General features: G+C 44.2%; 1 protein-coding gene across 4 annotated transcripts in view; it reads left to right on the plus strand.

Annotated features, from left to right (window-relative positions):
• The first annotated feature begins 18,872 nt into the window (after window positions 1-18,872).
• The window catches only part of asb18 (ankyrin repeat and SOCS box containing 18), a 36,190-nt gene continuing 29,977 nt past the window's right edge, over window positions 18,873-25,085 (plus strand). For all 4 annotated transcript variants that reach the window (XM_043693239.2, XM_087988852.1, XM_087988853.1 and 1 more), the window contains exon 1: window positions 18,873-19,131. In XM_043693239.2, the coding sequence (XP_043549174.2) occupies window positions 18,888-19,131 (244 nt within the window). In that variant the 5' untranslated portion in view covers window positions 18,873-18,887. The remainder of the gene's footprint in view (window positions 19,132-25,085) is intronic.

The following is a 25,085-nucleotide window of genomic DNA, read 5'->3' on the forward strand; positions in this document are numbered from 1 at the left end:
ACACAACCATTGCCCACAAGTCCATTAAAACACATACAACTGACCTTGTTGTCTTATCGAAATGGATTTGTAACATGGAGATGTTCATGGCTCAGGTCTGTTATGACAATGGCTGGCAATGAGTCCCATGCTCATAAGCTGAAATAGTTAGCACTCTTACTCATATTTTCACCATCCTCATCATCCAGATCCTGGGTAAAACAGTTCTGCTGGCTTCTCAACTGTTGATAGCCAAGTGATTTACATTCACGGTAATAAACACCCAAGTGAGAATTTGAGTCTGTATAAGTCAAGCAATTAGTGCATCAAAAAACACAAGAAAGAATGCAATTATATCCCAGATAATTTGTTCCTAACTAAGTCTTGGAGGAGTTATGTGCATGGGAGGGAGAAATTCTTTGTGTATGTGTAGCCTGGGGAAAATCCTATGAGTTGAATTGGTTAAAGGAAACAACCTAGCTTTTGGGTGTGCAAATGGGGCAAACGCTACCAAGTGATAAGGATAAGTGGGGCAAACACAACCAAGTGATATGGGTAAATGGGGCAAACACTACCAAGTGATATGGGTAAATGGGGCAAACACAACCAAGTGATATGGGTAAATGGGGCAAACACAACCAAGTGATATGGGTAAATGGGGCAAACACTACCAAGTGATAAGGATAAGTGGGGCAAACACAACCAAGTGATATGGGTAAATGGGGCAAACACTACCAAGTGATATGGGTAAATGGGGCAAATGCTACCAAGTGATATGGGTAAATGGGGCAAACACTGCCAAGTGATATGGGTAAATGGGGCAAACACTACCAAGTGATATGGGTAAATGGGGCAAATGCTACCAAGTGATATGGGTAAATGGGGCAAACACAACCAAGTGATATGGGTAAATGGGGCAAACACTACCAAGTGATATGGGTAAATGGGGCAAACACTACCAAGTGATATGGGTAAATGGGGCAAATGCTACCAAGTGATATGGGTAAATGGAGCAAACACTGCCAAGTGATATGGGTAAATGCCAGCTCCGTTACGACATTTAGCTGGGAAAGGAGAGCAAACGACCTGTACACAGCTGGTGAAATACATTGAATTGCAATCTGAAAAGATAACGAAACACCAGGCCAAAAAGAATCATAATAAATACAAGCTAACAAAAATCATTATTAAGGGTTTGTTGCTCAAGCAAATGTTATAATGAACTGTACAAGGGTGATGTGAAGATGAATATGGGGGTGGCACGGTGGCTCAGTGGTTAGCACTGCTTCCTCATTGTATTAGAAACCTGGGTTCGATTCCAACCTTGGGCCCTGCCTGCGTGCATTTATGCGTTCGCCCTGTGTCTGTGCGGGTTTCCTCCCACGATCCAAAGATGTGCAGGTCAGGTGAATTGGCCATGTGAAATTGCCCATGGTGTTAGGTGCATTAGTCAGAGGGGAATGATCATGTGATCTTGTTCAGCCAGATGGCCTGTTTCCATACTATAGGGAATCTAATCTAAGAACATGTCTATTTGTCAGCAGTGAACTCACACTTACGGGTGAATATCCCTAGTTCTGATCTTATGACAGACAAAATTTCATTGATGAAGCCTTTAAGGATAGTTGGACCGAAGATATTACCCTGAAGAATTTTTGCAGAGATGTCCTGGGAATGAGATGATAGTCCTCCAACAACCACAACCATTTTCTCTATGCTAAGTATGACAAGGCAGTGGACTTCAATGTTATCGGGGCTCCTTGATGCCACACTCAGTCAAATGCCACCTTGATGCAGAGGGCAGTCACTCTCACTTCGCCTCTGGAATTCCGCTTGTGCCAATGTTTGGAATAAAAATGCAATGTAGTTTGAGGTCGAGTGCCCTCGGTAGAAACCAAATTACTCATCAGTGATCAGATCATGGTAAGTAGATGCCATTTAGGTGTCTCAGGTAGAGAGACAAGATGATGAAAAACATCTAGCAAATGCACAGGAAGTATTGTTAATGAACCTGTCCAGGGATGTCCTCTCATATAGATGGGACTTGAACCCAGGTATCCTGGCTCAATGGGAGGGACACTACCACAGCACCAGAACATACTTATATATCATTTTTAGCCTTGTTGTGACACCTTTCAGCTGATAATTGAAAGTTCTAATTTAGAGAAAGGTCAATTTTGACGGTATTAGGCAAGAACTTTCAAATATTTTTGGGTACAGATGTTCACAGGTAAAGATACAGCTGGAAAATGGGAAGCCTTTAAAAATGAGATAACGTGAGTCCAGAGACAGTATATTCTAGTTAGGGTGAAAGGGAAGGCTGGTAGGTTTAGGGAATGCTGGATGACTATAGAAATAGAGGCTTTGGTCAAGAAGATGAAGGAAGCATGTGTCAGGTATAGACAGGATAGATCAAAAGAATCCTTAAAAAAGTATAAATGTAGTAGGAGTGCACCCAAGAGGGAAATCAGGAGGGCAGAAAGGGGACATGAGATAGCCTTGGCAAATTGGGTTAAGGAGAATCTGAAGGGATTTTGTAAATACAATAAGGACAAAAGGGTATCCAGGGAGAGAATCGGGCCCCTCAAAGATCAGCAAGGCAGCCTATATGTTGAACCGCAGGAGATGGGGGAGAAACTGAATGAGCATTTTGCATCAGTGTCTACTGTGGGGACATGGAAGATATAGAATGTGGGAAAAGAGATATCTTGAAAAATGTCCATATTACAGAGGAGGAGGTGCTGGATGTCCTAAACTGCATAAAAGTGGATAAACCCCCAGGACCTTATCAGGTGTACCCTAGAACTCTGTGAGAAGTTAGGAAAGTGGTTGCTGGGGTCCTTGCTGAGATATTTGTATCATCGATAGTCACAGGTGAGGTCCTGAAAGACTGGAGGTTAGTTAACATTTAAGAAAGGTGGTAAGGAAAAGCCAGGGAGCTATAGACCAGTGGCCTGACATCGGTGGTGGGCAAGTTGTTGAGGAAATCCTGAAGGATAGGATTTCCATGTATTTGAAAAGGCAAGGACTGATTAGGGACAGTTACCATGGCAAGGATTGATTAGGGATAGTTGACATGGCTATATGCATGGGAGAGCGTCTCTCACTAACTTGATTCAATTTCTTTGAAGAAGTAACAAAGAGGATTGATGAGGACAGAGCGGTGGATGTGATCTATATGGACTTTAGTAAGGTATTCAACAACGTTTCTCATGGTAAACTGGTTAGCCAGGTTAGATCACATGGAATACAGGGAGATCTAGCCATTTGGATACAGAACTAGCTCAAAGGTAGAAGATAGAGGGTGGTGTTGGAGGGTTGTTTTTCAGACTGGAGGCCTGTGACCAGTGAAGTGCCACAAGAATTGGTGCTGGATCCACAACGTTTCATCATGTATATAAATGATTTGGATGTGAGGTTAAGAGGTACAGTTATTAAGTTTGCAGATGACACCAAAATTGGAGGTGTAGTGGACAGCGAAGAAGGCTACCTCAGGTTACAACGGGATCTTGATCAGATGGGCCAATGGGCCGAGGAGTGGCAGATGGAGTTTAATTTATACAAATGTGAGGTGCTGCATTTTGGAAAGGACTTATACACTTCATGGTAAGGTCCTAGGGAGTGTTGCTGAACAAAGAAGCTTTGAAGTGCAGGTTCATACTTGAATGTGGAATCGCAGGTAGATAGAATATTGAGGAGGGTGTTTGGTATGCTTTCCCATATTGGTCAGAGGATTGAGTATAGGAGTTGGGAGGTCATGTTGCGGCTACACAACATTGGTTCAGCCACTTTTGGAATAGTGTGTGCAATTCTGGTGAGCTATAGAGGGAGGCTGAATAAGCTGGGGCTGTTTTCCCTGGAGTGTTGGAGGCTGAGGGGGTGACCTTATAGAGGTTTATAAAATCATGAGGGGCACAGATAGGGTAAATAGACAAAGTCTTTTCTCTGGGGTGGGGGAGTCCAAAACTCAACAGCATAGATTTAGGGTGAGAGGGGAAAGATTTAAAAGGGACCTAAGGGAAATCTTTTACATGCAGAGGGTGGTGTATGTATGGAATGAGCTGTCAGAGGAAGTGGTGGAGGCTGGCACAATTACAGCATTTAAAAGGCATCTGGGCAGGTATATGAATAGAAAGGATTTAGAGGGAGATGGGCAAAGTGTTAGCAAATGGGAATAGGTTAGTTTAGGGTATCTGGTTGGCATGGACAAGTTGGACTGAAGGGTCTGTTTCTGTAATGTACATCTTAATGACTGTCTGACTGTTGACTGGTGAGGTGCTGATTGACTAGATTGGATTTGTCCTACTTTGTCTGGACAGGCCCTACATGGCCAAATATGGGGGATATAATGGCCTCATGCTATTATCACTGGACTGTTAATTGACCCAGGGGACCTGGGTTTGAATCCTGCCATGACAGCTGGTGAAATTTGAATTTAATTTTTAAAAATCTGGAATTAAGTGTCTAATGATAACATGAATCCATTGTTGGTTGTTGAAAAAAACCCATTTGGTTCATTAGTATCCTTTTGTGAAGGAAACTGCCCATCTTTACTTGGTCTGGTCTAAATGTGACTCCAGCAAAGTGGTTTGAATCTGAACTACCCTCTGGGCAATTAGAGATGACAATAAATGCTGGTCTAGCCAGTCATGCCCTCGTCCTGTGAATGAATAAAAAAAAAAATTCCACTTTGTCAACTTAATGGCAATGCTATTGGTAACATATGCCAGGGCTGGAACAGCTTGGCTAGAGGTGTGTTTTAGGAATGCAAACCTTCAACACACAATTGGGCTATTATCAGGGCCACTGAGTTTGCTGCTTTGCGTGCAGTCAGCCCATGGAGGGGAGAACTGAGCTGTAATAATGGGGTCTTCAAGCAGAGCTGAATATCGTTGGAACCACTTCAGTCCAATGTGCCATATTCCCCCATTATTGACCTGCTGGAATGGTGGCTGTAATGTATGTTTCTGTGAGCATGTGCCTGCCAGATTGTTGTTTGTCCAGGCTGTGAGACAGCTCTCCCAATTTTAGCACAAGTCTCCAAACGTTCGTGAGCAGGCCATCGCAATGTTGGCTGAGCACGGTGGATCGTCATCCTGCCTGGACCTTAGCTCAATGCCCAAGGTTCCATCCAGTTCTATTCTGTCTTGACTTCGTAGCATTTTGACACACCGAATGACTGTTTTCCCTGGAGCATTGGAGGCTGAGGGGTGACCTTATAGAGGTTTATAAAATCATGAAGGGCATGGATAGGATAAATAGACAAGATCTTTTCCCTGGGGTGGGCGAGTCCAGACCTAGAGGGCATAGGTTTAGGGTGAGAAGGGAAAGATATAAAAGAGACCTAAGGCAGCTTTTTCACCCAGAGGGTGGTACGTGTATGGAATGAGCTGCCAGAGGAAGTGGTGGAGGCTGGTACAATTACATTTAAAAGGCATCTGGATGGATACAAATAGGAAAGATTTAGAGGGATATGGGCCAGGTGCTGGCAGATGAGACTAAATTGGGTTGGGATATCTGGTCAGCATGGATGAGTTGGACCGAAGGGTCTGTTTCCATGCTGTACATCTCTATGACCCTATGACTCTATGACTCACAGGGCCATTAAGTTTCAATTCTTTGTTGTGGGTCTGGAGTCACTTACAGGCTATGGATGGCAAATTTTCTTCCCCAAGGGACCTTGTGAGTCAATGTTTCCATGGTGAATATTATGGATTGTAGTATTTTACTTAATTAACAAGATATGAATTCCTCAACATCTGCAGTGGGATTTGAACTCAAATGATTAGATTAGATTCTCTCCAGTGTGGAAACAGGTCCTTCGGCCCAACCAGTCTACACCGACCCTCTGAAGAGTAACTCACCCAGACCCATTTCCTTCTGAATAATTGACCTAACACTATGGGCAATTTAGCATGGCCAATTCACCTAACCTGCACATCTTTGGACTGTGGGAGGAAACTGGAGTACCGAGAGGAAATCCATGCAGACACAGGGAGAATGTGCAAACTCTACACAGGCAGTCACCCGAGGCTGGAATTGAACCTGGGACCCCGGTGCTGTGAGGCAGCAGTGCTAACCACTGAGCCATCGTGCCACCCTTTTCTAGACTTTTATTCCAAGCTGCTGGAACTGACAGGAGCATAACTGGTATGTCACTGTACCTTCAGTCTGAGCCTGTGGTAGCTGGTGAGGGAACCAACACAAGGATAAAAACCTCTTTCCCGTTCTCAATAACCAAGTTGCAGATGCATCTGTCCACGACAGCACTGGTTACCACAGACCTTGAAGACACACCTCAATCTCATATATGTCTTGATTATGGAAAGCCTGCTTCTTTCTAATTACTTCAAAGCTTCCGTCGACACACAAAACCTTGCATTTACAAAGCAGTTTCAATGCAGTGAATCTTCCCAAGTGTTTCACGGGAGAGATATCAGATAAAAGTTGTCACCAAGCCACATTTTGAGAAATAGGCTAAGAATGTTGAGGGAGAGGAATCTAGAGCTCAGGCCTGGATGGCTGAAGGAACAGCCACCAAAGATGGTTATTTTAAGCAACCTGGTTGGGCATGTGAAACATATCTCCGTGACTGCGGGGGTGGAGGGTGGAATTTGAACTCAAACTTGCTGACGCCTCCCACTGGTAGGAAAGGAGAGATGACAGAATAAGAATGGTAGGCAATTTAATTGCTCATTCAATCACATGGGCATCATTTTACCGATTGCTTGTTGATTAATGCATGTTCTATCACTCTCTCCCACAGAGTTTATATCAACCTCATCAGCACATTTCCTCTTGATCACTTTGCCTCTGAATTAGAATTTATGTGACTTGCCTTTATGCTTCAAAGATTTGAAGTACTTCACACACTAAGAGGTGGCTTTTCATTGGGAATCCAACAAACAGTGGTCTGGTGTCATGGCCTGCACATAAATAGCATGTTCTGGATTAGTGGTGCTGGAAGAGCACAGCAGTTCAGGCAGCATCCAAAGAGCAGTAAAATCGACGTTTCAGGCAAAAGCCCTTCATCATGAATAATGGCAGAGAGCCTGAAGCGTGGAGAGATATGCTAGAGGAGGGTGGGAGTGGGGAGAAAGTAGCATAGAGTACAATAGGTGAGTGGGGGAGGGGATGAAGGTGATAGGTCGGGAGCAGGGGGAGGTGGAAAAGAAGATGGTTTTTTACCCACCGACTCCCACAGCTACCTGGATTACACCTGTTTCCACCTACCTCTTGCAAAAATGCCATCCTGTATTCCCAATTCCTCCGCCTCCGCTGTATCTGCTCCCAGGAGGACCAGTTCCACCACAGAACACACCAGATGGCCTCCTTCTTTAGAGACTGCAATTTCCCTTCCCACGTGGTTAAAGATGCCCTCCAACGCATCTCGTCCACACCCCGCACCTCCGCGCTCAGACCCCACCCCTCCAACCGTAACAAGGACAGAATGCCCCAGGTGCTCACCTTCGACCCTACCAACCTTCACATAAACCAAATCATCTGCCAACATTTCCGCCACATCCAAACAGACCCCACCACCAGGGATATATTTCCCTCCCCACCCCTTTCTGCCTTCCGCAAAGACCGTTCCCTCCGTGACTACCTGGTCAGGTCCACGCCCCCCTACGACCCACCCTCCCATCCTGGCACTTTCCCCTGCCACCGCAGGAACTGCAAAACGTGCGTCCACACCTCCTCCCTCACCTCTATCCAGGGCCCTAAAGGAGCCTTCCACATCCATCAATGTTTTACCTGCACATCCACCAATATCATTTATTGTATCCGTTGCTCCCGATGCGGTCTCCTCTACATTGGGGAGACTGGACGCCTCCTAGCAGAGCGCTTTAGGGAACATCTCCGGGACACCCGCATCAATCAACCACACCGCCCTGTGGCCCAACATTTCAACTCCCCCTCCCACTCTGCCGAGGACATGGAGGTCCTGGGCCTCCTTCACCGCCGCTCCCTCACCACCAGACGCCTGGAGGAAGAACACCTCATCTTCCGCCTCGGAACACTTCAACCCCAGGGCATCAATGTGGACTTCAACAGTTTCCTCATCTCCCCTTCCCCCACCTCACCCCAGTTCCAAACTTCCAGCTCAGCACTGTCCCCGTGACTTGTCCGGACTTGTCCGACCTGCCTATCTCCTTTTCCACCTATCCACTCCACCCTCCTCCCTGACCTATCACCTTCATCCCCTCCCCCACTCACCTATTGTACTCTATGCTACTTTCTCCCCACCCCCACCCTCCTCTAGCTTATCTCTCCACCCTTCAGGCTCTCTGCCTTTATTCCTGATGAAGGGCTTTTGCCTGAAACGTCGATTATGCTGCTCCTCGGATGCTGCCTGACTTGCTGTGCTCTTTCAGCACCACTGATCCAGAATCTGGTTTCCAGAATCTGCAGTCATTGTTTTTACCATAAATAGCATGTGCTCATGTGCAGGGAAGAGTGTTGGATGCAGCATCATTCCTCATTAATTGTTTTAACCATCGCTGTTTTTTTTATTTGTTCATGGGATATGAATGCCATTGGCAAGGACAACATTTATTTCCGATTTTAATTGTCCTTGGTAAGGTGGTGGGGAGCTGCTTTTTTCTACCGCTGTTGCAAGGGAGGGAGTTCTCGGCTCTTGATCCAGCACTAATGAAGCATTGCAATTCCAAGTCAGGAATGTGTATGACTTGCAGATCGCTTGTCCTGGACAGTGCCAAGCCTGCTCCAGTGTTGTTTGAGTGACACTCACCTAGGCAAGTGGGGAATATTCCATCTTACCATTCATTCACAGGATGAGGGCATCGCTGGCTAGGCCAGCATTTATTGCCATCACTAATTGCCCAGACAGCAATTAAGAGTTAGCCACATTTCTCTGGATCTGGAGTCACATGTAGGCCAGACCAAGTAAGGATGGCCGTTTCCTTCCCAAAAGGACATTAGTGAATCAGGTGGGTGTTTCCTGACAATTGACAGCAGTTTCACAATCAGCATTAGACCCTCACTTACAGATTTTTATTGAATCCAAATTCCACCATCTGCCTCGGTGGGATTTGAACCTGAATTCCCAGAACATTCTCTGGATCTCTGGATTAATGTCCTGTCCATTAGATAATACCAACTAGGCCATTGCCTCCCCCAGTTGCGTCTTGTAGACGGTGGATATTCTTTGAGGGAGAAAGGAGAAGATCTGAGGGCAAAATATTTTCACACGTTAACAGATATGACTCTTATTAAAGAGATACTTCTTCTTCACAGTTCAACCACTCCTTTAAAATCTTTCCTGAAAAGCATTGAGCAATTTAACAAAAAATTAGACAAATTCTGAGTTACGTCCTGAATGTCACTTTTTGTGGAAATTCATGCCAATAAGATTGGAAATTGGAAACAAACCAGATGCAGCAATCAGATATAGTCATATGAAAGCACAATAAATAGGAAGGTACTCCAGCCCATATCCAACACCCACAATGATTTCACTTGATTTCCTTGCTGCCTGGTACCTTAACCAGAATCCTCATGGGTTACATTGTCACCCATTCCCCAAAATCAATTCGGCTCAATCGAGAAGCTGAAGATTTTGAGGCAGCTGATGAAATGGAAGCTGTGAAGTTGGTTCCCCTGGTGAGAGAATCTAGAACACAATTTAAAAGGAAGGGGTCTCCCATTCAGCAGAGAAATCAAGATGATTTTCTTCTCCCAGAGAGTCAAAGAACAAAGAGAACAAAGAAAATTTACAGCCCAGGAACAGGCCCTTCGGCCCTCCAAGCCTGAGCCGATCCAGATGTACTGTCTAAACCTGTCAGTCAATTCTTAAGCATCTGTATCCCTCTGTTTCCCACCTACTCATGCATCTGCTCAGACGCATCTTAAATTAATTTACCGTGCCTGCCTCTACCACCTCTGCTGGCAACGCGTTCCAAACGCCCACCACCCTCTGTGTGAAGTACTTGCCGCATGTATCCCCCTTAAACTTTCCACCTCTCACCTTGAAAGTGTGACCTCTCATTATGGAATCCTTCACCCTGGGAAAAAGCTTGTCTCTATCTACCCTGTCTATTTTGTAAACCTCAATCAGGTCCCCCTCCCAATCTCCTTTTTTCTAATGAAAATAAACCTAACCTACTCAACCTTTCTTCATAGCTAGCATCTTCCATACCAGGCAACATCCTCGTAAACCTTCTCTGCACCCTCTCCAAAGCGTCCACATCCTTTTGGTAATGTGACGCCCAGAACTGTACACAGTATTTTAAATATGGCCAAACCAATGTCTTGTACAATTTTAACATGACCTGCCAGCTCTTATACTCAATACCCCATCCAATGAAGGCAAGCATACTATATGCCTTCTTGACCACTCTATCCACCTGTGCAGCAACCTTCAGGGTACAATGGACCTGCACTCCCAGATCTCTCTGCCCATCAACTTTTCCAAAGGCTCATCTGTTCATTGTATAATTCGCTCTAGAATTAGTCTTGCCTAAATGCATCACCTCACATTTGTCTGGATTGAAAACCATCTGCCACTTTTCCGCCCAACTCTCCAGTCTATCTATATCCTCCTGTATTCTCTGACAGTTCCTCATGCTTTCTGCTACTCCACCAATCTTCGTGTCATCTGCAAACTTGCTGATCATACCAACAGTGCCCTCTTCCAGATCATTTATGTATATTACAAACAACAGTGGCCCCAACACTGACCCCTGTGGAACACCACTGGTCGCCTTTCTCCATTTCGAGAAATTCCCTTCAACTACTACTCTCTGTCTCCTGTTGCTCAACCAGTTCTTTATCCACCTAGTTAGAACACCCTGCACACCATGTGACTTCACTTTCTCCATTAGTCTACAATGGGGAACCTTATCAAACGCCTTAGTACGAGGGGCAACATGAGCAATCCTCCAGTCTTCCGGCACCTCACCTGTGCTTAAGGAAGCCACAAAGATATCTGTCAGGGCCCCAGCTACTTCCTCTCTCGCATCCCTCAGCATCCTGAGATAGATCCCATCCGGTCCTGGGGATTTGTCCACCTTAATAACCTCTAGCCTACTCAACACATCTTCCCTAGTTATGCCAACGTGATCCAGACTAATCAAACTTCTATCTCTAATCTCAACATTCATCATGTTCCTCTCCTCAGTGAACCATTAGAGTTCAGAAAGTCATTAGGGTTTGCAGTACTCTTCCCCAAACAGCAGCAGAGGTTGGGTCACTGAATATATTCAACACTGGGTTAGATTGATATTTGATGGACAAAAGGCTGAGAACAGCCTGGAAGTGGAGTTGAGCAATCAGATCAGTTATTGAATGGTGGAGCAGACACGATGGGCTGAATGGTCTGCACTGCTCCTAGTTATAATTAAAGGGCAGCACAAACCATGTGCTCTTTGACAATGAATTCAACAATGGTTGGCAGAAACACAGAACACAATCAGAGTATGAAGTTTCAGATTCCTGCCAAGGAGCCAGTGTAAATATAGTCGCTGTGAAAGCAGCATTGCTTTTATATTTTATGAAGAGGCGGCAATACTTTGATTGCAGAACTTAACCTGTAAAGACAGTAGAAATGTTTTTGCATCTTGCGTATTTAAGGTTTAGATATGTATAACACAAACATTTTAAATTACTTACAAAGTTTCATACGCTGTTCTATATTGGGCCTTTGCAAACATTTTTCCATCATTGCCTCATCACACTTATTTAGTGTAACATAACCCACTTGAAAGCTGTCCAAACTGTTTCTTTTGTTTAATGAGTGAGTCTGGGTTGTCAGTGATCAACAGACCATTGTTCCTGATGACAAAACTGTTATGCTGCACAGGCTGAAACTAGGCTTCTTGAATAGGATTTCAATAGATTCAAGGTGGTAAAAACAATGACTGCAGATGCTGGAAACCAGATTTTGGATCAGTGGTGCTGGAAGAGCACAGCAGTTCAGGCAGCATCCGAGGAGCAGCAAAATCGACGTTTCGGGCAAAAGCCCTTCATCAGGAATAAAGGCAGAGAGCCTGAAGCGTGGAGAGATAAGCTAGAGGAGGGTGGGGGTGGGGAGAAAGTAGCATGGAGTACAATAGGTGAGTGGGGGAGGGGATGAAGGTGATAGGTCAGGGAGGAGGGTGGAGTGGATAGGTGGAAAAGGAGATTGGCAGGTAGGACAAGTCATGGGGACAGTGCTGAGCTGGAAGTTTGGAGCTGGGGTGAGGTGGGGGAAGGGGAAATGAGGAAACTGTTGAAGTCCACATTGATGCCCTGGGGTTGAAGTGTTCCGAAGCGGAAGATGAGGCATTCTTCCTCCAGGCGTCTGGTGGTGAGAGAGCGGCGGTGAAGGAGGCCCAGGACCTCCATGTCCTCGGCAGAGTGGGAGGGGGAGTTGAAATGTTGGGCCATAGGGCGGTGTGGTTGATTGGTGCGGGTGTCCTGGAGGTGTTCCCTAAAGCGCTCTGCTAGGAAGGGTCCAGTCTCCCCAATGTAGAGGAGACTGCATCGGAACCAACGGATGCAATAAATGATATTAGTGGATGTGCAGGTAAAGCTTTGATGGATGTGGAAGGCTCCTTTAGGGCCTTGGATGGAGGTGAGGGAGGAGGTGTGGGCACAGGTTTTGCAGTTCCTGCGATGGCAGGGGAAGGTGCCAGGATGGGAGGGTGGGTTGTAGGGGGGGGGGGCGTGGACCTGACCAGATAGTCACGGAGGGAACGGTCTTTGCGGAAGGCAGAAAGGGGTGGGGAGGGAAATGTATCCCTGATGGTGGGGTCTTTTTGGAGGTGGCGGAAATGTTGGCAGATGATCAGTTTAGCAGAGATCATTCCCTTTTTCACAATGCAGTAAGACTTTGATTTAGCCACAATCTCCTGTAAGTGGAGTACGTAAACCTGCCCTTCAGGATTAAAAACTAAAGTTATCACAGTAACAATATCAACAACAAAAGAGCTTGTATTTACATAACACCTCTAACATGCTTCACAGGAGTGTTAAACAATATTTGATTTGGGAAAGATCAGTAATGTATTTTTTGGAATCCATTTAGTAGTGTCTAAAAGTATGAAATGACAGAGTTCATGGATTAAATTTTAAAAAGGTAGTACACAAAAATCATCTTGAGCTATAATCACAATCAGCTATTTTAATTGGTCAGTTATATTAAAGGGAATTAAAGAAACACAACTACTGAGACTCCACATCAAATATTTTAACTCTACTTTCCTTCTGCACCCAATAGATTTATATCCTCAAATTCTTAATTCACATTACTTATCAAAACTTGAAAGATTACCAGTTTGATCTGGTTGCTGTGTCACTGATTTGTATATTGGTTCTGATTTCTTGAGGCTGCTGTTTACTTCCTGCAAGGTTGTCCCTTTCAGTATTTTCTAAATATCCCAAGGTCTCCATCTCCCCTTTCAGCAGAGGTGGTTCTGGTATCTTATGTGTATCTACCTCAGGTCAGAATGCTCCTGATTCTGAAATCTTCAATTATGGAGTTGTGACTCTTAATCTCTCTCTTCTGTCCTCTGTTTGGCTAAGCCAAAAATTCAACTAAATGTTAAGAGAGTCATTCGGTTAACAAGAGGTTTAACTCTTTTTGTCAATACCACGAATTTCATCTGAATTCTGTTGAAGGAGATGTTTCTTCATTTTAACTTATTCTAAACTCTCAGACTAAAAATTGCTTGAACCCAGAACCACCCCAAGGAATCGATTCCACTCTATTGTTGAACTATTAACCTTTTCTCTTTTGTTCATCTCCCAGGCAACCTGGTGCCCCAACTCCATACTGAGCCTCTCTCAAACCAGAATTCTGATCATTTTTCTTAAAGGAACCATCCCACATATAGCAACATGTTCCCTAAAAGCACAAGGGTCCTCCACAACATTGAGTCACATTAAGATTTTCATTTTGATAATTCGTAAAATTTGACCATTGTTGGCAAAGCCAACATTTATTGACCGTCTCTGATTTACCTTGAGAAGTTGAGATTGTGAACCATCTGCCTGAACCACAAACATTCATGCGGTCTAGGTGCACCCACAGTGATGCTGGGGAGCTGTTTCAGAAATTTGACTCAGTCACAGTGAACGAATAGCAAAGCTCAGATGGTGCACAACTTAGAGGGAAACTTGTAGGGGGTGGCCCCAGTGTCTATTACCTTTCTCCTTCTATATGGAGGTCTCAGGTTCAGAAGGTGCTTTTGGAGAAGCCTTGCCAAGTTGCCATAGTCTGTTTTTTCCATGATTGTAGCCATCCATGTGTGGTGGAAGAAGCTGATCATGTGACCTCCCCTTGTCCTGGATAATGTTGAGCTTCCTGAGTGTTGTGCTCTCTATATGGCTGAAATATTTTGGGGAAGATTCTGGAAAAGTCATTTGTCACAGAACTCCAAGTATCAGATCCGTTCTGCAACCACAGTATTTGACCGGCCAGTCTCATTAGGTTTTTGGTCAATAGTGACCACCAAGTTATGAATCTTTGGAGATTCAGTGATGAACATCAAAAGGAAATGGTGAGATTCTCTCTTGCTGAAGTCTTGCCTGGCACTTGTCTGGCACAAATGTTATTTGTCACTCATCAGGTCAAGTCTGAATATTGTCCAGGTTTACTCATGTGGACACAGACTGCTTCAACACCCGAGGAGTTACGAATGGTGCTGAATATAGTACGACCTTCCTTTCCCTGACCTTATGATGATGGAAGGCCATTGATGAAGCAGCTGAAGATGGTTGGGACGAGGACACCATCCTGAGGAATTCCTGCAGAGATATCCTGGAGTTGAGATGACTGACCTCCAACAACCATAACCAACTTTCTTTGTTCTAGATATGACTCTAATTAGCACAAACTTTTCCCACTTATTCCCATTAACTGTTTTGCTCAGACTCCTTGATTATTCAGGTTAAGGGCAGTCACTGCTGAGCACTGCTCTTTTATCCATATAATGAAGTGAGGACCTGAATATCTCTGGCATAACCCAAACTGAGTGCCCATGAGCAAGTTATTGCTAATCAAGCATTGTTTATCACTATTGAAGACCCTTTTGATGATTGAGAGTAGATGGACTGGGCAGAAATCAGCTGGGACTGGATTTTTCCTTCTTTCTGTCATTATGACATGCCTGAGCAACTGTCCACCTTGTCAGGTAAATTCTAGTGTTATAGCTATACTGGAATAGCTTGACTAAAGGCTAGTTCAAGAGCATGTCTTCATTCTATTCTGGATATTGTAGCCTATAGTTTTTCCCTGAGTCTGGTGGAGTGTGCTGGGGATCACAGAAATAAAACAGGAAATATTAGAAATATGCAGCAACATTTTGGAAGAAACAAAGATAGCATTTCCAGATCAATGATCTTTCATCAGAAGTCAGGATCTATTTAAAATTTGGCCAGAAACTTTGACTTTGTTATACCCTTCAACAATGTAGCCGGAATATTTTTGCTGATTTTTCTGCTTTTACTTCAGATTTTTAGCTTCTGCAGTAGTTTACTTAAACCCACGACTGAAAGCTTGGTTAAAGAGTTTAAAATTGTGCCTTCAAAGAGAACAAAGAGTAAGCAAGGAGAACAATGCTTGATTATATCACATAGGAGTAGAAGTAGGCCTTTCTGCCCATCAAGCCTGCTCTGTCATTCAGTGGGAGCATGGCTTTGAATGACTGTCCTCTTCCTGCCTTTTCCCTAGAATGCTTGAGACCCTTACAGAGTAAAAATCTGTCCATCTCCACTTTGCATATATTTAACAGCCTTGACAGCCCTCTGTGCTAAAGAATTCCACAAATTCACTACCCTCTGAGAAAAGAAATTCCTCCTCATCTCTGTCTTAAATGTGTGATCCTTTATTCTTAGAATTGTTACAGTGTGGAAACAGTCTATTAGGCCCAACAGGTCCACACTGACCCTCTGAAGAGTAACCCACGCAGAGTCATTCCCCTACACCATAACTCTACATTTCCTATGATTTAATGCACCTAACCTACACATCCCTGAACACTGTGGGCAATTTAGCATGGCTAATTCACTTAACCTGCACATCTTTGGACTGTGGAAGAAAACCTGAGGAAACCCACACAGAAACAGGGAGAATTTGCAAACTCCACACATATAGTCGCCTGAGGTTGGAATCAAACCTGGGTCCCTGGTGCTGTGAGGTAGTAGTGCTAACCACTGAGCCACTATGTCACCCCATTTTTCTGAGATCATTCGCTCTACTCTGAGAGTCTCCCACCAGGGGAAACAACTTTTCCACATGCACTGTCTTGAGTCCTCTAAGAATATTATATGTTTCAGTAGGGTCTCCCCTCATTCTTCTACACACCAACGAGTACAGGCCTAATCTATTCAACCTCTCCTCATAAAATTGTCACACGACACTTGATATCTTCTTTGTACTGCGTCCAATGCCTAGTATATCTTTCCTTAGATAATGGGCCCAAAACTGTTCACAGTATTAAAAGCTATTGTCTGACTAATGCTGCATATAGTTTTAGCAAAACCTCCCTACATTTATACACCATCCTTTTGAAATACAGGCCAACATTCCATTTGCCTTCCTTATTGCCCACTGAATTTGAATATGAGCATTTTGTGATTAGATTAGATTACTTTACAGTGTGGAAATAGGGCCTTCGGCCCAACAAGTCCACACCGACCCACCGAAGCGCAACCCACCCAGACCCATTCCCCTGCACCTAAAATTACGGGCAATTTAGCATGGCCAATTCACCTGACCTGCACATTTTTGGACTGTGGGAGGAAACCGGAGCACCCGGAGGAATCCCATGCAGACACGGGGAGAATGTGCAAACTCCAGGCAGTCAGTCGCCTGAGGCGGGAATTGAACCTGGGTCTCTGGCGCTGTGAGGCAGCAGTGCTAACCACTGTGCCACCGTGCCGCCTATGATTCATGGATGAGGATTCCCTCTGTACTTTAGCTTTCTGCAATCTTTCTCCATTTAAATAAAATTCCACTCCTCTGTTTTTTCTGCCAAAGTGCATAACCTCATATTTTTCCTAAGTTATATTCCATCTGTTAAGTTGTTGCCACTACTCGGCAACTGATGATGCGGTCACGGAAATTAAAACTGGGCATATACAAGTAGCCAGAATTGGAGGACACAGACACTGCTGGAGCTGAACGACTGGGGAACAGTTATCCTGTCATCATGAGTCATTATACTGTGTCCATTGGATAGAAGAATTCAAATGGGTGATTGCCACAGTGTCAACTAGCAGCCTCTGGAAATGGGATATATCAACAAGTGCTCAGCTTCAGAGGTCAATCCTCATCAGCCAGTTTTGGAGGTGTCAGAACTCACCAAGAATCTGTGTTTTTTAACAGGTCCGGCAGCATCTGTGGAGAGAAAGCAGAGTTAACATTTCGGGTCCAGTGACCCTTGTTCAGAACTTGATTTTGCTGTATTTCTCCAGCAATCTCTGTTTTAGTTTCTGATTTCCAACATCACCACAGAGTCACAGAGTTATACAACAGAGAAACAGTCGTTTGGTCCAATCAGTCCACACTGACCATGTTCCCAAACTAAACTAGTCTTACCTGCCTACACTTGGCCCATATCCCTCCAAACATTTCCTATTCATGAACTTATCCAAATGACTTCTAAACCTTGTAACTGTACCTGCATCTACCACTGCCTCAGGCATTCATTCCACACACAAACCACCCACTGTGTAAAAAAAAAGATTGCCCCTCATGTCCTTTTCAAACCTTTCTCCTCTCACCTTAAAAATATGCCCCTAGTTTTGAATGCCCCAACCCTACAGAAAAGACCCTTGCCTTCCACTGTATCTGTGCCCCTCATGATTTCATAAACCTCAATAGGGTCACCCCTCAGCCTCCTACGCCCTAGTTAAAATAGTCCCAGTCATTCCAGTCTATTTTTATATCTCAAACTCCCCATTCCCAGCAACATCCTGGTAAGTCTTTTATGAACCATCTCTAGTTTAATATCCTTCCTATTAAACTGGTAATAATGGCATTTTCCTTCCCTAAGGGACATTAGTGACCAAATGGGGTTTTCCCCAGCAATTGACAATGGTGTTGTGGTCATCATTAGACTCTTTATTCCAGATTCCAAACTGCACCATCTGCTGTGGCAGGATTTGAACCTAGGTCCTCAGAACATTACCTGGGTCTCTGGATCAACAGTCCAGTAATAATACCACAAAGTCATTACCTCCCCCTTAACAATTAATAAAGCCTAAGATGTTGCAGACTTTATAAACAAATCTCACAACCCTTTCTTTTATTACTTGGAGGATTATTCTCCCAGGCTGGACCTGTCTGTGACCATGAGATTCATCCTTTAAAAAGGTATAACACTTGCATTTATACACAGCAGTGACACTGAGTAGGAAAAATCTTAGGAATGTGGAAAAGGCCAGAGTTGTGGAAATGCAAATACTTTGGAGAGTGTGGGGATTGGGGGAGCTGATGTATACAGGGTGAGGTGAAGTCATGGAGCAGCTTGAAAATGAGAATGAGAATTGGAAAAATGAGGCTTTGCTGGAACAGCAATCAATGTAGTTCGTTGTGCACAGTGGTGATGAGTGAACAGGACTTGATACAAGTTCGGGAAGTGAATGTTTGGCTGGCTTTAATTTCCAGAGATAAAAATATAGCCCAGTCAGATGGTTCCAAAGCGATATCGTTTTCCAATATTCTTATACAGAACAACCCCAAAGAAACCTCTGTATCAGAGCAGAAATAACCTCAAGCTCAGAGCAACTCGGTCACAAACAGAAAGGTCTTTGCCTCCAGGAAGCTGACGGCTTTGTGCACAGCTTTTCATTCCTCTGCGATGTGTGGCGCATTTCTATAATTTGAGCTGCACATTCCACATCACAGAATAGCTTCAGTTTGCAGAAGCTAAACCCAGCAATTTGCTGTGCCTGTCCCTCCGATGGCTGACAAGAGCAAGCAGGGAGAAAGATGCCAGATACAATTGGGGCCTGGCTCCATTCCCGACCACCCTGTTGGATCGAAATTTGTTCAGGATCTAAAGTGCGCCCTTGATCAGCAGGACCAGGAACGGGTGAGCCACCTCCTTCAGCATCATGTTAAATGCGTGGATGCCATCATCGAACTTTCCAATGATGACTGGATGAAGGATCCATCTGCCCAACTGGACCCTCTCATTTTGCTCGGTCAGCAGTTGTACAGTTCATTTGTGTCTCAGGAATGTTAGATTTTACCGTTTTTAATGAATTTGAACTGCTTCCTGTTTCCCTTCAGCCATTTTGCCTGTTTGTTTGATTGAAAGATTTGGAATTCCTATAATACCCCAATACGAGACATCCAAAGCATTTCATCGCCAATGAAGTGTAGTCACTGTCGTACAGGGGGATATGCAACTTCAAATTTGCAACTCCCACACACTGCAAGCTGATTATGACCATCTCATCGACTTTATGTTGGTTGAGATATAAAGGGAACCAGGGAAAACATCTCAGGTTGACTCAGAAATAGTGCTCTGTGGTTCTTTGCAAGAACCCAAAGGACAGCACTTCCAACAATGCTGCATTCCCTCAGGAATGCACTAGAGTGTCAGAATAAATGAAGTTCTCAGGTTTCTGAAGTGGGATTAGAACCTACAACCTTTGACTTGGAAGTACAAATGTCATCAGTCAGTCATGGCTGACACCAAATTGCTCTCAAACTGTTAATCTCTCCATTTATCTAAATCATCCTTGACTTGTTCACTGATATAGTATTGTTGAAATGTCCAACTTTTATATATGCGTGTCGCTGATAAATATGGGTCAGAACAGAACAGCATTGGAATCTCTCCACCTGTCCCTCCACCTTAAAGATGCTCCCCACTGTTTTTTGAGCAAGGCTTTCTTCACTTGCCCTGATATCTTTACTTGTGACTTGGCATAGTGTTTGCCTAGATCATGTCCTTGCTATGTAGCTTGGAGGGCATTTTACTATGTTAAAGGTGCTACATAAATGCAGGTCACTTTCGTAAATCAAGAAAAAAAATGATTTACAAACATGAGCTGGGAATGGCTTCCCAGTCAATTCACTGGGACACAGTACACAAGGCACAAATGATAACCCTCACCACCCCAAATTACTGAGAAGCCCCCAAAAGAGAATCTAATTTCAGGATATTATGTGCTGAAAAAGGTAGCTAAACAAGATGACCAAGACTCATCTTCTTCTCAAGACCTCGACTGTTCCTTTGTTACCACTAGACAGGCCTATTCAAATGCTGTCAGAACCAACTTGGCTGTAAGCAATGCCAGTGGAATGTCTATAGATGTTGCCTATATTGACTTTCAGTGAGCAATGCTGGGTGCACTGCTTTTTTTCAATTATATAAATGATGGCGGCACAGTGGCTCAGTGGTTAGCACTGCTGCCTCACAGGTCCAGGGATCCAGGTTCGATTCCAGCCTCTGGTGATTGTCTGGGTGGAGTTTGCACATTCTCCCCGTGTCTGTGTGGGTTTCCTCCGGGTGCTCCGGTTTCCTCCCACAGACCAAAGATGTGTAAGGTAGGCGAATTGGCCATGCTAAATTGGCCATTGTGCCCAGGGATGTGCAGGTTAGGTGGGTTAGCCATGAGAAATGCAAGGTTACAGGGATACGATAGTGGGGTGGGTTTGGGTGGGTTGCTCTTCGGAAGGTCGGTGTGGACTCAATGGGCCAAAAGGCCTGCTTCCACACTGTAGGGATTTTACAATTCTATAAAATGATTTGGATGTGAATAGCGGAGGAATGGTTAGTAAGTTTGTAGATGACACCAATATTGTTGGCGTAGTGGACAATGAAGAAGGTTATCTCAGAGAACAATGGGCTAAGGAGTGGCAGATAGAGTTTAATTTAGGTAAATGTGGCAAATCAAGGCAGGACTTATACACTTAATGGTAAGGTCTTGGGGAGTGTTGCTGAACAAAGAGACATAGGGGGCAGGTTCATCTTGAAGGTGAAATTACAGGTAGACAGGGTGGTGAAGAAGGCATTTGGCATTTTCGCCTTCATTGGTTAGAACATTGAGTAAAGGGGTTAGGATGTCATGTTGCGGCTGTACAGGACATTGGTGAGGCCACTTTTAAAATTCTTCATTCAATTCTGATCTCCCTGCTATAGGAAAGGTGTTAAATTTGAAAGAGTTCAGAAAAGATTTACAAGAATGTTGCTGGGAATGGAGGTGTAAGGAGCTATAGGGAGAGGCTGGCTAGGCTGGGGCTATTTTCTCTGAAGTGTCAGAGGCTGAGGAGTGAGCTCATAGACCTCTTGGATAAAATCATGATGGAAATGGATAGGGTGAATAGCCAAGGTCTTTTTTCCCAGGGTGGGAGAGTCCAAAACTGGAGAGCATAGATTTGAGGTGAAAGGGGAACGATTTAAAAAAGGGATCTGAAGGGCAACTTTTTCATGCAGAGGATGTTATGTGTATTGAATGAACAATCAGAGGAAATGTGGAGGATTGTACAATTACAACATTTAAAAGGCATCTGGATGGGTATATGAATAGGAAGGGTTGAGAGGGATGTGGGCCAGGTGCTGGCAAATAGGACTAGATCAGTTTAGGATATCTGGTTGGAATGGATGAGTTGGATCAAAGGTTCTGTCTCTGTGCTGTACATGTCTATGATAGAATGTGATTAATGGTGGCCTGTGAGCATCTACATTGAGATTGAAACTATTCACTGGATTATTCGTGATGGAGATGATGGGAAAGAAAGATGTATAAGTTTGCCAGTGACACAAAGCTGGAAGTCGTTGTGAGTAGTATAGATGGAAATTTAAATTGCAGAGGTCTGAATAAATTAACTGAATGAGCAAAAGTGTGGCAAAACAATTTCAATAGATTCAAATTTAATGTCATCTATTTTGCAACTAAAAAGGATTTGAAAGAAGGTACTTTCTAAATGGTGAAATGTTGGAAACAATGGATGTACAATGAATAATCAAGTGGCAGATTATTATCAAACCAGAAAGAGAGAGAGATTCCAGAAAAATGCAGCACAGGGGAATTTGGGTATTGTGAATGAAACACGAATGTTTAGAATGCAGGTACATTGGGAATTAAGTTGACAAAGTGGAATTGTGGTCTTTATTGATTGGGTATTGGAGTTTGAAAATGGTAAAGACTTGTTACCACTGTCCAGGATGATGGTGAGTCTGCACCTAGAGTGCTGTGTGTAGTTTCAATCCCTATATTTAAGAAAGGATGCCTTGGCATTGGAGACAGTTCAAAAGAGACTCGCTTGGCTGGTTGCTGGGTTGAATAGGTTGACTACAGCTAAACAGATTAGAGTATACAAGGATAAGGGATAATGTTATTGAAAGGTTCTGAAGGAGCTAAAAAAGGGTAGATATTGAGAAGATCTTGAGGCCAGAGAGAGAATCTTGAACTAGGGGACATAGTTTCAGACTCAGGGGACATTCATTTAACACTGAGATACAAAGGAATTTCATTTCCCAGAGGATATTAAATGCCTGGAAATCTCAACACCAGAGAGTCATGGAGGCCACATGGTTGGAAGTAGGTAGGTTGGTAGATTATTGAAATAATGGGGAGCTAAGGGTTCTGATAAGGAGTTGAGGCCTGGGACAGATCAGCATGCTGCATGGCTGGACAGGCTTGAAGGATCAAACGGTCTCCTCATGCTCCTATTTCTTTTGTTGCTATGTTCTCAGAGGGTCATGTGTCTTTAGAATTATCTTCCTGAGAAAGTGGTGAAAGCAGAGTGCGGCAGCAGTTGTTAGAAGGTAGGCGGGATTGTGAATTTGCAGTTTCAGTCAGCCATGAGCTCAGCATCAATGGTGGTGCAGGCTTGCGGGGTTGAATGGTCTCCTTCTGCCCTCAGATTCAGATGTTCACATGCCCAGGCCATGTTGGAGAAGCAAGTCCAGAACCAACTTGGCACAGCATTCAGCTGAAGTCATGCAAGTTGTCTGCTGCTATCAGTAACATGTTACAGCTCACTCAGGAAATCCAAGCTGCTGTGTTGCCAGGCAATCTTACCTGCATGATGTAGCCCAGTGCTACATACAGTGATAGTATCATCTTGCCATCATGTGGCTGACAACGTATCTCACCTGCTCTTACTGCCTGCCATTGGTATGTGTTGGAAGGATTGGCAGGTTGATGCTCCCCTGGGTTTTCCGCGCTATGGTCATAGCTTCCATGGTCAGCCAGTCTAGGAGTGGGTCCCAATGCCAAAGCCCCTGATTCAGAGGCAGGGGGTACTGCACGCTGCTCAGTGTACCTCCTTCACTGGTCCTGGATACTGGTGTGCACAACATTTCAAGGATCTCATGGCAGCTAGGTAATCTGTTATCCAATCAGATTGGTGAGGGGGGGGGGTGCGGGGAGTTGCAGTAGTTGCAGAGAGTACAAACCAGTTGTTAGCTAGGGAAGGAGCTGTATGTGTGTTGAGCTGCAGGAGACTAAGAGAAGAAATTGACACGATATCAGTGTTGCACACTGATAAACAATACCATCTGCCTCATCCACAATCTTCGGCGCACTCTTACCAAAATGGTGTCAGGTGTGGCTCCCGTTGGAAAGATAAGAGTACAATTAGGGCGCCATTTTGGAGGGAAAACAGTAAGCAGAACACTGAAATCATGGGTGTAAAGGAATCAATTTCCACTGCCTACATCCTTCTTATGCAGAAACATAATAAGGGCTGCAGCAGGTGATGAAAAGGGTCAAATCACATCCTCAGGGGCAATTAGTGATGGCTAATAAATGTCAGCCTTGCTGCCAATGCACATATCCAGGGAATTATATTGTTTTAAAAGTAATATTGATTATAGTCCTTTGAGTAAATCAAATAAACAAATAACCATAGCCATGAAAAAAAAGCAGGCAGTCAGGGCGAATGACCCACTGAACTGCCCACTGTTCATGCCCAATTTATCCTGGAATAATGCAGAATATTTGTTACCAGCTCCCGACAGCAATGACACTGGTTTAACTTCTAGCCAAGGGTTCTCTGCTTGTCTTACCGTTCCTTTATTCAGGGTCAGAAATTGACAGACATAAACCTGTCAAAAACTCACATACCTAATGTTCTATTTTCAGCCACTTACAACACTGGCATCACGGGGCTGCAAATACATTCAAACCTTGCTGCCAGACGGATTGAGGGAACCTGGGAATGGCTTGCATGGAAATAAAATACACAGACATATGATTGATAGCACAGCTCAAAGTGAGAGCTTGTGACCCAGCTACTCATTCCAAGTTCGATGGTACCTAATAAGGTCGGAATGAGATGTAAGTGCCTGTAGACTTTCACAGCTCCGGAAGTGTAGAGGCTATACAGTTCTATGCTTTGGAAGTACATTGCAGTGTTTTAGTTGAGGCTGGAGCAAGAGTTCATTGCCTTCGGGCCCTTTTAGTCAAACTTGACCAGCTCAATCCTCCCTCTCACCCTCCACCAAACCGCCAAACAGCAGTGGTCACACTCCAGTCTGGATGTCCCAAGAGCTGAGGGTATGCTTTGTGTTGTAGAGTCAGGCAGGAAACTTCATCCATATGCACTCAAATATTGCTCAGGAAGCAGCTTCTGAATCTCATGAACTTGGATGCAGAAAACTCTGCTCCTGAGTGCAAAAGACGAGTGTCTACATTGGAAAATCAAAGGTGCAAAATAAGTAACAGAACACTTGATTGTGACTGTGAGACATGATCAAGGGTTGTGCAAGATTGCAGAAAAGGAGAAGACAGCACTGATTGTAGCTGAGCAAAGTGAAAATATTGGGATTGTTGCAATTTAAATGAGCAAAGAATAAACTGCAGCTATCCTCCGTTAAGGAATCTGGCAAGATTGTTGAATTTCTTCCGGCATTGCAGTCATGTCCTGAGCGCAGAGCACCTAGCAATCGCTCACACTGCAATGTTTCCCCGTGCAGAGCAGCAGCAGTAACCCAGTGTGGAGTGTGCAGTGGCCAGCAGTCAGAACCACATGGAAGCCCCCTGCGCTGGTCTACTGCAGAGATCCCTCCGAGAGAGACTGTGATTTCTTTTTAGCTTTGCTTCTTGTTTTTCTGACCCATGGTAACACGGAGCATGGCTGTAATCTAACTGAAGAAGCTGTACTTAGGCAGAAGACAGCAAATGCTGGAGATCACAGT

This window comes from Chiloscyllium plagiosum, unplaced genomic scaffold (assembly GCF_037043375.1).
Source record: "Chiloscyllium plagiosum isolate Xiang-an unplaced genomic scaffold, Cpla_swu_hap1 HiC_scaffold_7, whole genome shotgun sequence".
Taxonomy (NCBI): Eukaryota; Metazoa; Chordata; class Chondrichthyes; order Orectolobiformes; family Hemiscylliidae; genus Chiloscyllium; species Chiloscyllium plagiosum.